The 14,955-nt window shown below is 53.8% G+C and overlaps 1 protein-coding gene across 3 annotated transcripts in view; it reads left to right on the top strand.

The window, feature by feature from the left end:
* The window catches only part of KIAA1614 (KIAA1614 ortholog), a 35,729-nt gene that overhangs the window by 5,509 nt on the left and 15,265 nt on the right, over positions 1 to 14,955 (top strand). For all 3 annotated transcript variants that reach the window (XM_072946003.1, XM_072946004.1, XM_072946005.1), the window contains one exon: positions 7,263 to 7,406. In XM_072946003.1, the coding sequence (XP_072802104.1) occupies positions 7,263 to 7,406 (144 nt within the window). The remainder of the gene's footprint in view (positions 1 to 7,262; positions 7,407 to 14,955) is intronic.

Raw genomic sequence — 14,955 nt, 5'->3', positions numbered from 1 at the left:
ATTTATTGATGCCTCTTCTGTATAGGTGAACTTCCCAAGAGACCTTTGAAATATGCACACTTCCCTCGGCTCTACATCCCTGGCCACGTGGGACCAGAGTCCTGGGCTCAGGGTCTGTACTGAGGGGCTGGGGCCCTGGGCAGCAGAGTGCTCTGAGACTGAGGCCACCATCACAATGGCCGTCCTGAAGGGGGCCAGGACATCAGTCAGGACGTGCTCTGGCAGTGACCCCTTCAGATCTTCTCAGCGTTTGAGGCCTAAAAGGTCCAGTTTCCCACTCAGTCAAGTTTAGCATCAGTGGCAGTTCAGTGTTGCAGCCAAATAGCCATTTAGACCAAGTTGACCCAATATGTATTTAATTACGTCCACAATTGTTACCGCGCTGCATGGTGATAAGACAAGAAGCCATGAAATGACAGTGACCACAGAGCCCAAGACCGTCAGTGTCTGACTGGGGGGCTGACCCCACTTGTGGCAGGGTGGTCACAGGCGAGCCCCCCGAGATCCTAAGGGAACACCCAAAATGCCCCAGGACCCTCAATGCGAAGAGTCAAATGCGGAGGAGACCTCCCTCCCCCACCCCAGGGCAGCCCCTCTACTGAGGGGCAAGAGGGGGCTCAGCCTCAGAGGACCGCGACACCCCGGCGGCCAGCCCCTCCCTCCGGAAGGCGGCGCCGGCTCTGGTTCCCAGCCCTTGCGCCGTGCCACACCCTCGCTTTATCCACTTCCATTGTTCTCTCACTGAGAGACCCCTCGGGGGAGAGCCTAAGCGCCTTGCCCGGCCGGCCGGCCACACAGCTGCTAAGTGTGGGAGCCAGGGTTCGCACCCCGAGCTGTTCGGCCCCACGCGCTCTAACCAGTAGGCAGCGGGCTGCCCTCTTTGTACCCTGCAGGCCCTGCCGTGGGTCAGGCTTCCCCAGCCGGGCGCTCCCAGGTATAGACAAAGAGGGTGGATGGCTTGGGGATGAGCTTGTTTCCCTCCTAAGTCACTGTTGACATGATTCGGGAAATGGGGTTTTGATCTGGGGGGGAGAGGCTGAGGTGAGCACTTCATAAGGGACCAACCGGGGTCATTGCCGTCAGTGTCCTTGCGCACGGCCATGTCTGGGCGCTGGGCTCATCAGAGATGGGGGAGGGGAGGCCGCTTTGCTCAGGGCCAGCTCTGGCCTCGTCCGTTCTTAGCAGCCCCGTGGCGTCCCGTCCCCACTCTCTGTAAAGTGGCCAGCTGGGCCTCTTCCCTGTCTTGGGGCCCTGAGAGGGCATAGCAGGATTACAGATTGCCTTTGGATTGCAAATTAACCCCGCTCGTGCAAAAAGTATGTGAAACCAGAGGAGCAGCAGCAGTCAGTGCAGTGCTCACCCCAGGCCCTGCACCGAAAGGAAGTCGGCCTGTGAAAGGCACTCAGCACCGGGCGGCTGCACACGCCGGGGTGGCCCCGTGAGAGGCCCGCTCTGCTTCAGACCAGGGCCTTCTGTGTTCGTGCTCAGATCCTGACGCGTGTCTGCAGGGGCTTTGACCAGTGCTCTGCTGTGGGGTGAAGGAGGAGAGGGGGTCTGGGCTATAATGATGAGGGACGCTCAGAGGGTTTCCAGGCTGTTGATGTCCCCCCATCCCTGTGGTGGAATCGTGCCCGTTTCTAGATACAGAGACGGACACTCAGAGCTGGGAGCCCAGTTTCCGGTGTGCACACTTTGTCACGAGAAGAGAAGGAACGGGGTGCCAGACCGCCGCAAGTCAGACTTCGGCGGGTCCCAATGTCCAGGCCCCTGTTCGGATGGCTTGGGATCAAAACTCCCTGTAGACTACAGCTTAAAGGAGCGGCAGATGGAGCCCTCAGGAATTTCAGAGGCCTGGCCTGTGGCTCAAGTTGTCAGGACCACAGCCGTGGGAAAATCTTGGGTTTTTAAAACTTACTATATTAACGAGCATTTTTGGAGCCTTTCCTGTGCCCTCCCTCCGTGCGTAATTTCAGACGGAATTCCCATTTAGTTCTCACTGCCCGCTCTGCCTGCCCCAGCTTCGGCCGCAGCTGCTGCCGGGGCATCTCCTTCTGGAGCTCCTCAGTTGCAGGGGCCGTGCTGTTCTCGTGTCTGGGACCTGGTGCCTGCCAAGTATTGGCACAGAACAGTCACTCAGAAAGTGTTTGGCAGAGGCACGCATGCACAAGTGTGAGTGAGGGCTCTCCAAGGGCTGGACAGCCCTGTGGGCTCGGTCAGAATGGATGCAGATGGAGAGGACATTCCAGATGGGTAAGACCTGCAGGAACGCATGGGAGAGGAGTGAGGCGGATTGTGTGGAAGACACCATCAGGATACAGGGCGTGGAGGTGGGCTGCGGCTGTTTGTGGAGAGCCTTGGAATTTAGATTTTAAGTAGGGCAGGAGAAAATGGAGAGACAGTTACCGTCTCCTTCATGGCGCACCCACGCCCTTCCTGGTAGTCTGACCTCAGCTCCGGGCCGTGCTGGGACGTTGCTGTGCCCTGTGGCCTGGTGCACATGCAGCCTGGTGAGGGGTCTGGAGATCATTCTGGTTCTCTGGTCAGGTTCTGGATCTTCTGGGTCCTAGTCTCAGGGGGCCATGAGAAGCCCTGGGGGTGAGCAGGGGAGGAGAGACTCTCCTGAACCGCCCCCGGGACTCACAGGGCTGTGGGTGTACCTGCCAGCACCCCCAGCGAGGGGGTAATGGAGCTCCTGCCCGTCCTGCGCACCCCGTCCTTCCCCATCCTGCCCACAAACTCAGGTGTACAGACACAAAGGAAAACTAGAGGCATCCCCTTACCACTCCCAAACCTGCCCAGACTAGAACTAAAAAGAAAAACATTCAATGTAACCACCTGCCAGTGTTTTCAGCTACGCACCGTGCCCCCCAGGTACCTAGTGCCCTAAGTCCTGGGGACAAGGAAGGATGCCCTGCCTCACAGCTAGCGCCGCCTGCAACCTTCATGCACGCCACCGTCACACTCACATACCCCCCCACACATGAAAATCTCTATGCCGTCCCAATCTTTATGAATAAAGAGGCTCGAGAAATTTAATTTCCCCAAAACCATTCATCGGTGAGGAGCTGGGCTGGAAGTCGGGTAGAGGAAGCCCCCCTCCGTGGCCTCCAGAGTTGAACTGGCCACTGGCCCCCTGCGTGGGGGTCTCTTGGTCACCTGCCTCCTCGCACGGAGGCCACGCACTGCCGACCAGCAGGACAGCCCACAGGGAGTCGGCTAGCCTTCTTCAAGAAGGCAAGGACAGAGCCACTCCGCTCTCCTGGAAGAAGCTCTGCGTGCCTCCACCCAGATGCCTTTAAAGGTGTCCAGTGAGGCGTACCACGCACGGCCGTTCTTAAGGAGGCTCTCTTCCTTCTCTGTTGAGAGAAGTGCCTATTTATTGTCTGGGCAGCAGCTTCTCTCTGTTACCAAACAGCCTCCTCCAGCTTCCCGCTCTGTGGAAATTGCCTTCTCCGTGGAGCCCTGTCAAGGGCTGTGAAGGCCCAGAATAAAACCCACTGAGCCCTCTTCAGCATCAGGATGGTTTGTTACTTCCAAACACGCCTTCCCGGCAGATGACAAGGGGAGCTCTATCTCTTTGGCAGGTGATTTGAGTTCATGTTCAAGGATTGCATCCCTTGCTCTCAGTAAGGGGCCGAGAGTAACTTAACAAAATAATGGTGCTTATTATAAAAGCAATAATAATAAATGCTAACATCAAGTGAACCTCACCAGATGCCCGGCTCTGTGCTCAGCTCTTGTTAGGGCATCAGTCTCACCTGATGACTGAGCCCTGATTTAGGAGAGGACGAGGCTGAGCCTTTACCCCTAAGTGACCTGCCGGGGTGACAGAGCCAGTAAGTGGCAGCCCAGAATTAGAACCCGGGCAGGCTGCCCCAGAACCATGCTTCTAACCACGGCTCCAGGCTCTGCCCTGTCGGTGTCTGCCAAGTATTGGCAGCAATACTTGGCACCAGAAGACGGCACCAGTGGTAGTGAGCCCAGACAGGGCCCCCGCCTTCCTGGGGGGCACAGGGTCCAGAATCAGTTCCGAGCCCACCTTTCCTCTTGCCTTCACACAGGAAACTGCACACAGTGTGACAGCAGGAGCGCTCTATCCTTGGTCATCCGAAAGCTTTCTAATATATAAAAGTGGCATAAATACTAGGCAGAAAGGCCCCTTTATGTCCTGAACACTACATATTTCCCCTCTACCTGCTGCATCCTGTAATCTGGGAAATGTCAGGTCTCTTTACGTTCCGAATTAATTTCCCTAATTCATGTTCCTGGGATGAAAGGGTTAAAGCCAGACTTGCTGGAGCTTATTATTTTAATCCAGGATTATGATGGCTGCAGAAAGAGGCTGCTCTGTCTTCCTGACCTCCCTGGCTGTGCCTGGCTGGGAGGGGAGCCTGCCTCTCTACCCGGACACTGACTTAGATGGAGCGACTGGAGTGTGTGTGTGTGGAGGGGAGCGGGAAGCAGCGTGCTGCCCTTTGTACTGGGAAGAAGCTTAGGATGCTGAGGGTTGGAGGGCTAGCAGTGGAAGGACCCGAATTCTCACTGGAACTCCCGCTGTCGCTCTTCATAGGCACTGCTGCTTTGTTAGGGCCAAACATCTGTGGTGCAAACCCCCGAGGAGAGGAACTCAAGGGCCCCCACCCCACTTTGGGGTCCTCCAGACTACCTGGCCACAGACCCAGGCTTACAGGGCAGCAGCCTGAGTCCTCTCCCTGATGTGACTCCTGCTGTTTACAGAAGGGGAGACTGAGGCACTCAGCCACTTTATCTCTGTGCCCCAGCCGCTGAGCTCATGAGCCTCAGATGTGCAAGCTTTCAAGACAGTGGCAAAAGCTGTCTGCACTCAGATGGAATTGCCTTTACGGAGCCACACACAGGGGCTACCCCAACACTTCCAGGCAATTTCCAGAGAAACTGTAGGAGCTGGGACTGTGGGTTATGGTTTATGATGGGAAGGGGTTGGCTCCAGGGCTCTGGTCAGGTTAGACTGGAAAGTCTCCCTCAGGTGAAGTCTGCCTTAGACGGACCAGTACGATGCAGTGATCGGGAAGCAGTTGGACTGGGACAGGATCATAGCACTGCACTGCTTGCCCTCTGCCACTTGGGAGCAAGGCCCCCCTCCCGCCAAGGGCTGTCAGGGCCTGCCCTCTCCAGGGTGCGCTGGACCGAGAGCTGCCTGCCCCGCGGACCTTCCTGCCATCTGTGGAGGTGGCTGCCGCTCCCCCGCTGCTCAGTTTGTTACTGCATGGATGCCTCCAGGCGTCTGAAAACCCTGCTTTTTTAATCAGTATAGAAACCAGCCTTGTCTGCCAGGAACCAAAGCAGGGCAGCTGATGAAAAAAAAAAAAATTAACAGCTCCAAGTAGAGGGAGCAGAAAGGAAACAGCAAAGCTGGAAAATGGCTTAAAAACCTGGGGGGAAGGCCGATCCTCGCAGCATCTGGCCAGCTGCCTGGGGCCCTCCTGCCTGCCCACCAGGTCTTGTGACAAATGCCCTCCGACAGCCGGGGAACCACAGCTGTCACTGGAAGGCTCCGAGTGAGCGGGCTGGCAGCCAGAGGCCCGCGGCTGCAGGGGCGTCTCCAGGCTGGTAACCTCATTATCTCTGCTGGCAGAGCCGGAGCCCCAGGGAGCCCAGCTGCTCTCCACAGTGCCGGCAGGAGCTGCCTGCCGGAGGAGCTGTGCAGAGGGAGGCCTCTTCTCTTGCAGGGCAGCGGCCTGGAGACCCACTTCCATATCACTCCCGTAAGCCATCCTGGTTCCAGAACTGAGCCTGAGCCCTGCCAGGGTTCATAGGCACAGATGGTGCCTTTATTCTGGCAGGATTTTTTTCCCTTGGACCTCAAAGCAGGATTAGGTACAAATAATGAGAAAAAGGAAAAAAAAAAAAAAAAGGAAGGAAAGAAAAAAAAATCAGACTACCCAGAGCTTGTCCAAGGATGTCCCAAGGAGACCTCAAGTTTGTACCATTTTCCATTCACATCTGTTATCTGTCACCTAGGAAACTACTTGGTACCGTCCCCCTGGCAAGACAAGGCCCCTTTCTCGGGGTGATACAAGGGGTGTTTAAGGCGTGGGGCTGGGCTGGCTGCAGTCTGAGGATACAGGCCAGGCTAAGCCTCTTCCTGCCTGAGTTCTCCTTCTGTGGCTCCTCCCTCGTGAGGACAGCCCAGCACACGTGGCAGTGAGGACACGGGCAGCCGTGGGGGATGCGGAAGTCACATCAAAGAGTGTGTCTGACTCCAGCCACAAACTGCTCTGGGACCAGGGGCGGGGAGAGGACAGCGGACGTGGGAAGAATGCTGGAGTCAGTGGAGCTGGTTGTCATCTGCTCTCACTTGATGCTCGACCTTGAGCAATGTGCCAAATGTTTCTTTCTGCTCCAGAACACCCTCATCTGTCAAGTGGAGAGATCACCTGCCCTCGGCCAGCCTGGCTGGGGAGCAGAAGCTCCGGGAGAGAAAGTAACGCTGTAACCTGGCGCTGGCTGTGTGTCACTGTCCAGAAGACAGCTTTGAAAAAGGGCTGCTGTCATTTTCTGCAGCTCTGGACTGGCTGGGGAGGCAGCACATCTGGGAGGTGGTGAGGGCTGCTAGAGGACCCTTATTATTATGAAAATTGAGCCATTTGCTGACTTGGTGTGGGTCCAGTTTAATTTCTCCCAGCCCTGAACTGACGCCTGCCAGGTTGGGATTGGGACTGAGGCAAGAAAACACCAGGACTTAGAAAAATGTCGCTCCCCGCACAGAGCAGAACTGTGATGGGCAGAGCCCTGATTCCTCGTGTGTGCAGTGGGAGCTCAGGGTGGTGCTGTGTGAGCTTGAGTGGGTGTGTGTGGGTGCAGAGAGAGACAGAAGGAGAGAGGGAGGTGACGCGTGTAAAGACCATCTGGCTGGGCACAGGCCCAGCCCAGCCACCCCGGGCCCTTCTCTCCCCCTCCTCCCGGATAACTCCCCTGTCTGCCCAGGGAAGGAACAATAGAATAATCTGGAGACTCCCGTACCCTCTTCTAGATCCTCTGGGGTCTCTGCCTCCAGCCTCTGAGCAGATGTCCAAGGTGGGCCAGCTCCCCGGCCCCATCCAGAGTCACGCAGGATCAGGCCCCAGGCTGGGTGTCCCCTGCATGGGAGCTGGACAAGGAGCGCTGCACAGGCAGGGCCGTTTCTGGCACTGCCATGCTCGACAGTGTTAAAGCCCTCCTAATCCGTGTTATTTTCTCCTAATCCCGCCCCTGCCCACGCTGGCCTGTGTGCCGCCCTGCAGGACCTTTGGTCCCAAGCTGGAGCCCGGGCTGAGCCCCAGGCACGAGGAAGCCAAACATCTGCTGCAGCGAGCCCGCATGAAGGCCAGGACCCGGCCCCTCCGCGCCAGCCACGACGTCGTGCCCGCCCTTGCCCAGGGCAGCCGGTGAGTGGGGCTCAGGCCAGGCCGGCCTGGGAGGGCTGTGGCCCGAGAAGAGATGGGATCTGGCCCAAGTGCCGCTGCGCAGGCCTCCCTTCCATCCGTGCGTGAGTTTTTCCCACGTCAGGCACTTGCGGGCCGTCAGCACACCTTCGCTGAGGCCTGCTGCTGTTATGTGATGGAACACAGTCCCAGCTTCCTGCAGGGACAGAGGTCACAGGCTCCAGGCAGAAAGACAGGCAGACGGGTCAGCACAGTTCTGTGGGCTGTGGTGTGGGAGAGGAAAGATGTGTGTGCAGGGCAGGAACCCTGCAACTGCACCTCGAAAGGACAGGGGAGGCTTGAGAGGAGGTGGTTTCTAAGTTGGGGCTTGAAGGAGACGTAGACAGTCACTGGGCAGGTGAGGGAGGCAGGGGTGGGCATCCCAGGGTACAGCGTGAGCAGAAGCGCTGTGCTAAGGAGTTCGGCCTGGCAGGAGCCTGGGACTTGCTGCGGTGCGAGGCCTGCGGAACCGTCTGGATGCCGCCGTAATAGCTAAGAGCCACCAAAGGATTTTAAGCATGAGCACATTTGCATTTCAGTAAAGCCTTTCTGGCTGCAGAGATGTGTTGGATCTGGGGGTCTGGAGGCAGTGAGGGGGCTGCACCACGGTCCTGGTGAGCCGTGAGAGGGAGGAGGGAGTGGAGACAAGATGTGGCCAAGCGCCAGGGCCAGCAGGCTTAATGAGGCAGCAGAGAAGTGGATGAGACTCTGGAACCAGACCCCTGAGTTCTGGCTCTGCCACTTACTAGCTGTGTGCTCATGGGGAAGTCTCTGTGCCTCAGTTTCCCCACCTGCAACATGGGAATTGTACTAGTGTCTGGCTTGCAGGGTTGTTGTGAAGGTTACATGAGTCAATGTCTGTGAAGTGTTTAGAACAGCACCTGGCATGAAGTGAGTACCGTGTGGTACCTCTTACTATTAATCGTTTAATCAACCGGATGTGGGAAGCATGAGAGGGGAGGCATCCAAGATGAAGCCCAGGGTTCTGACTTGGTGTCTGGAGGCTTGGTGGGGCCTTAGCGGAGGGGTGAAGCCGAGATGTGGGGCCAGGCTTTGGAGGGGTTGCCCACGGTCATCCACTGGAGTTGCTAATCAGGAGTTGGATGCAGGATCTGTAGAGGAGAAGAAAGGTCAGAACTGCAGGTTTGGGCCTTACCCTGATGTCGCGATGCTGGAGCCAGGAGTGAGGGTGAGCTCACCAAGGGTGAAGAGATGGGACAAGAACAAGTTCAAGGATGTTCAGACCAGCACTCCACGTACGTGGCTGCTCCTTGGGTGACATCCCACCCCCCTCATTGTACCTGTTCCACATACGGTGCACCTCAAGGAATTACACGTGGAGTTTGCCAATGCACCTGGGCTTGCAATGAGGCCACCAGCCTGTGCCAGACCACCCCAGGCCCCAGCACGACCGTCTGTGGCTGACAAGGCCTGTGGCTTCTTTGGCACAGCGGGCGTGCTGGGTCTGCCAGTTTCCATCACCACGTGGCACTAGGGGAGCGAGGATTCTCAGCAGAACTGGACCACTTGCTCTTTAACGGGGAAGCTGGGCCCTCTTGTTAAAGGCTGAGGACCTTCATGGTACCTCTGAGATGGACTCCAGCATGAGCAGGGGGCTGCAGCTTGCCTCTGTGTTCAGTGTCGTTGTGGCCCTTAGGAGAGGGGCTCAGGAGGCCCCAAATCCTGGCCCTAGGTACCAATCAGGCTACCCTTTTATTTCCACATTTGTACCTAGTCTCTCTCTGGCTGGACGGCACTAGTTAGAAATAGGCATGGCTCCTTTGAAGGATGCTAACTATTCTCCTCCACGTGTATGTGGGCTGGGGCCCAAAGCCTCAGACAGCCATGGAGCCCTCCTGCTCCACTTTCTAGAGGTACTTAGGTTGAGTTGGATCGCCTCAAAACAGGCAAGACTATCTGTGAAACGACTTGATGGTGAAAATATACTTCGGATACTTCCTCTTCCCAAAATCGCATCAGCAGCTCACAACCCCAGTCACTAACCGTAAAGTAGGTTCCCTTTTGCCAGGCTGCTCCCTGGCCGGCTGTAGAAATGCAAGGTGACCCACTTTAGCAGCTGCTGTGTCCAGAAAAGAATGACTTTGACTTGGCAGCACTGGTGAATCCTCAGAGGGTATAGCTGAAAAACCAACGCCAGATGGCTTGCTGCAGATGCTTCTAAAGGTTACGCTTGTCAGATCACCCTGGAGAGCCATGCTGAGCTAACGTGGAGATGCCACACAGGCCCTGGGCCTCATTAGATGCCGGAGCCCCTCCTCCAGCCCCGCGGCCCGGAGGCATCGCTCCCTCCAAAGAGCAGCTTGGTGAGAGATGACAGGAGAGTGGGGGCAGGCAGCGCCGTCTCCAGAAGGCCTTCTTTACCTCCGCTCTAGCTAGAGCTGGCTGGGGCGACCCCGGACAGACAAGCCTCCCGGAGGGGAAGAGGTAGAAGGCAGCAGCTGCATTTCTGGAAGCAGATCAGTGTAGGAACCGAGCAGCTCTTGCCGTTTGGGGGACAGGAACACCGAAGCACACCCAATCCCAGCAAGAGGCAGGCCCTGGAGGGTGCCACTGTGAGTGCTACTGTCCTGTGTCAGACAGTGGCCGCGTGAGACCATATAGAGCTTATGTGACAGGGCGGCATTGGTGTAGAAGGGGGCCTTCCCGTGGGGGCCGCTCGACTCCAGAGTCTGAGCAGACAGCAGCCTCCCCCAGGGGCGTGGTCACCGAGGCATCTGCTGAAGTGCCTTCATCACTCAGCCCTGGTCTCCGGGATCCTCGCTGTACCTTTGTGCCCTGGTCCCGGTACCACTGGTGGAAGCCTCTGGGATTCAGTCCCTGAGTGGAAGGTACCTTATGTGATTAAGCTCTCCTGCATTTCTCCATTTCTTCTTTTAGAACAAAAATAACATTCCTACCTTTAGCATGAATTCCAGGACGGCTCAGTTCACCATCTTGAATGTAAAAGTTAAGGTCACTGATGTGGCTTATGGGACCTGGACTTGCTTATGAGATTAGGAATGTACTGCCTGTAAAACTGGGCGTTTTCTCTCCTCCCCAGAAAGGACACCCACATATGGTCAGTAGAGCGGGGCATTGCCCTCTGGGGCCTGCTCCGGGATGGCGATGGCTGTGTCTAAGCCAGGTAGGGACTCTCGGTGGGCCTTTCCTGCACCAGGTGGGCCTGGCTGGCCAGGGCATCCTGCCTGTGCAGCAGGGGCAGAGCTTCTGCTCAGGGGGCTCTTCTCGTTTCCAGGGAGTGACGTGATGCTTTCCTCTGCCTCGGGCCTCCCTTTCCTGGGCAGGACTGCTCTGGAGAGCTGAGCCAGAAACCCCACGTGGATGGGGTGGCCACCAGGGTGATGGTTCCACAGCCCCTTCCCCGATCCTGACAGGCTGAAGAGATGCGGGTCCAGATGGGGTCCTCAGGGACAGAGGCTTAGGTCACTAACAGAGAACTGTCACCAGCAGGCGGATCAGAGGGACCTCCCTAGCCATGCTGACAAGCAGAGAGACTGCACCCCCCTCACCAGGGGTGACCCTACTCAGGGAGCTTTATGTCTCAGCTACAGGCCCCTCTCCTGATGCAGGCCCACATTATGACTTTCGGGGGCCCTATGCACGCTTGTCTTTGTGGGCTCCTTCCTCCATAAACAAAGTTTAAAATTATATTTTATGATCATACTGACTTAAAGGTGAATATATTAATATTGTATCTGACAATGTTCTCTGTGGCTTAGAAGTTTGTTTGTTTGTTTGTTTGTTTGTTTGTTTATTTATTTATTTATTTTATTTTGACTTTAAAAGAAACTAAAACATTTTCATGGGCTCCTGGAGGAATCATGGCCCCTAAGCACTGTGGCTGACCTTGTCTGAATGTGGGTTCCAGAAGACAGGATGACTGGCAGCTCTCCAGTATTCCTCAAAACAGCCCTTTTGAGCACAGGATCTGCTCAGGTCTCAGAGCAGGCAGATCCACTTACTTCCAGTAGTTCTTTAAAAAAAAAAATCCTCCTGGAGCAGTGCTGATTGGAGGAAAATACTGGAGTCAGGAGTGGTGGCAGGTGTGCAGGCCCCCCCACCGCATCCCAGGGCAGTGTAAAGGCCCAGTGTCAGGCCCCAGGGAGGCCCCCAGAGCTTGCACTGTGGCACTTTTAAGCTGCCTGACTTAGGGAGCACTCACCCCTCTCCTTGGTGTGGATCGAGGACTAGGGTATGATGCAGTATGACCCAGCAGGACCGTGGCTCTAGCTTTATTCTGCCAGCTCAGCAGTCACGGTTGGGTGAACACCAGCCCCTCTCCTGGTGTGACCAGAGACCAGGGATCCAAGATCTGAGGTTGTAGTGATGAGACATGGCACAGGTGAGCGAGTGCCCTAAGCTCTCAGCCATAGCTGGTTCCCAGGGAGCTTTGCAGGGAATCAGTCTTGGACAGTTTAACTCTGACCTCTCAGCCCACCCCGTGACCCTAGAGGGCAGCCTCTAGACGTCATACTCCACATCATCCGGGATCCAGACCACTCCAACCCATCAGGGCGATGAGACTAGTCAGTGGCTTTGTCGTCCAGGCAGCCAGGCAGAGGATGACACCCTCAGGGCACAGGTGTACACATGTCCACCTGAGTCAGACAAAGGCCATATATCCATACAGAAAGACAGCCTGGAAGGACACACTGTGAGGTCCTGTCAATGCCATGTATAGTTATAGAAATCAACCAGTTCAGTGGCCACTCTCCCCACTGGTTGGCATGTTTTATTGTTTTTAAATTTTTTTAATTGAAGTACCATCAGTTACAATGTGTCAATTTCTGGTGTACAGCACAATGTCCCAGTCATTCATATACATACACATACTCGTTTTCGTATTTTTTTCATTAAAGTTTATTACAAGATATTGAACATAGTTCCCTATGCTATTCAGAAGAAACTTTTTAAAAATCTACTTATATATATAGTGGCTAACATTTGTAAATCTCAAACTCCCAAATTTATCCTTTCCCACCTCCTTTCCCTGGTAACCATAAGATTGTTTACTATGTCTGCAAGTCTATTTCTGTTTTGTAGATGAGTTCATAATGTCCCTTTTTTTTTAGATTCCACATATGAGTGATATCATGGCATGTTTTAACAATAATTGTTTTAAGTTTTTTTTTAATTGAAGTACAGTCAGTTACAATGTGTCAATTTCTGGTGTGCAGCACAATGTCCCAGTCATGCATATACATACTTATATGTATACTTTTTTCCATTACTTTTTTCCATTAAAGATATTGAACATAGTTCCCTGTGCTATACAAAAGAAACTTTTTAAATCTATTTTTATATATAGTGGCTAACATTTGTAAATCTCAAACTCCCAAATTTATCCCTTCCCAACAATAATTGTTAAGCAGTGATGGTTTCTTCCTGCTGTTATCTGAACTCCTTTTCTTTTAATTGCATACCATATCTGTCCTTCTGTTGGGTAGCTATAAATTTGGTGAAGAAGAAAATCATGTTAAGGCAGCCTTTTTGAAAGCATTGGCATCCTTCTTCCAGAATCATTGAAGCATCCAATTAGAGGAAAGATTAGTAAATCAACCAGTCACTCACATGCATTTCATTATAATAAATTGTTGGAGTGTCAAGACAAGCTTGAGCAAATTGTGCTTGGAACAGAGTATAGTCAGGGACGCCTTTGTAGGCGCTTTGAGGACTAAAAACAGTAGCATAAAACATGAAGTGTGCCGACATAGATAACTGTCTACGTGGGGACTGTCTTGGTAATTGGAAAGAAGTAGCAGGTCTCTAAAATCCAGGCCTGTCTCCAGACAGGACTTGACCATTGGCGTGGCCCGTATCTAGTTCTATTTTCATAACTCATTCTGAGAGAGAAAAAATTCCTGCAACTTGCCTTTCCCAGCCATTCAGGGGCCAGTCAACCCAGGAACTGGTCTTGCATGGCCTCTCCTTTGTTAGAAACATGATCATGGCAGTCCCTTCCAGCCTTGACATCTTCTGTGTCTGATGACAAATGAGTGGCACGGGTGTTCAGAGGGGGAGACATCATCATGATGTATTAGTCAGGGTTCTCCAGAGAAAGAGCCAACATGATATGTGTTCATATAGAGAGAGAAAAATTTATTTTAAGGAATTGGCTCACAGTATCATGGAGGCTTGTTAAGTCCAAAGTCTGCAGGGTAGCCTGGCAGGCTTGAGACCCAGGGAAGAGTTGCAGCTCAAATCCAAAGGCAGTCAGCTGGCAGAGTTCCTTCTTGCTCAGGGGAGATCAGTCTTTTTTCTATTAAGACCTACAACTGATTGGATGCGGCCCACCACACCATGGAGGGCGATCAGCTTTATATGAAGCCCACTGATTTAAATGTTAGTCTTATCCCAAAAAAATCATCACAAAAACATCAAGAATAATGTTTGATCTAGTACCTGGGCGCCATGGCTCAGCCAAGTTGGTACATAAAATTAACCATCACACATGCTATCGATACACAGGTAAGGGCTAATGACTAGGATTCAAAGGCAGGCATGTTAAGAAGAAAGATTCTGGAAATGAAGGCAGGAGGGCCACATGAGGTGGATGGGGTGGGAAGCCTGGAAGTCTTACAAGTGGATAGTGGGAGGCAGAGCTGGAGAAGAATGCAGAGAGGAATGTGGAAGGCCTGTATTTTTACCGCAAAGACTGTGAACTTCATGCTGTGCCCCCTTGAGGGATGGTGTGATGACACTATCCTCCAGGAGGACCAATTGATAAGAGGCCACCGCAGGGGAGCAGTGTGAGTGATAAAGAAGTGATAACTGAGAGAAATGACGTGAATCCCAGCCACTTAGCTGTAGATTGGTGGGGTAGCACTGCAGGGAAAGGAAGGGAGGAATATGGTCCTTACTTAGGTGGCCTTGGATAGGAAACGGCCTGTGTGCCTGGGTCGATTTGCGTAGTGGTTTGGGCTACCTTGCTCCAGGGGCCCCGGTGTGAGATTTATGCAGGTGTTTTCTTGAGCCGAGCAGGACTTGACCACCAGCCACAGTGTCTCCCAGAGCAGAGGCTGATGATGACGTGAAGACTCTTCCTGGCACAGTAATTGTCACAGTTTTCAGGACCACAGCGTGTGTGAGGGGCTGGGGCGGGGGGGAGCAGGCAGGTACAGGAACGGGTGTTGGAACAGACAAGACGGAGAGTCCAAGGAGAAACCCCCGTGTCACTCTGTCTAAATTTTGTCCAAGCAAGAAGAGAGCAGGAATGCCTAGAAACCCTGACTGCAGGTCCCCCACAATCTCCATAGAGACTTAAAACACGCTCTTCCCGTTAAACCTTTATAACAAATACAGTTTTGCACAATTGATCACAATTCAGCAGATGCCCATGATGGCCAGGCTCACTTCTCCTAAACACACACACACACAGACAAGGACTTTGGTATCATCCTCTGTGTAATCCCAAGTTTAATGATGTTTCATCCAAACTCAGGGTGAACAGAGGGAAAGCTAAAAGTAAAGAAGGTCGTATTCATCTTGTTTG

This window comes from Vicugna pacos, chromosome 21 (assembly GCF_048564905.1).
Source record: "Vicugna pacos chromosome 21, VicPac4, whole genome shotgun sequence".
Taxonomy (NCBI): Eukaryota; Metazoa; Chordata; class Mammalia; order Artiodactyla; family Camelidae; genus Vicugna; species Vicugna pacos.
The sequence above is the reverse complement of the archived record's forward strand: the minus strand, read 5'-3'. Positions and strand labels throughout refer to the sequence as shown.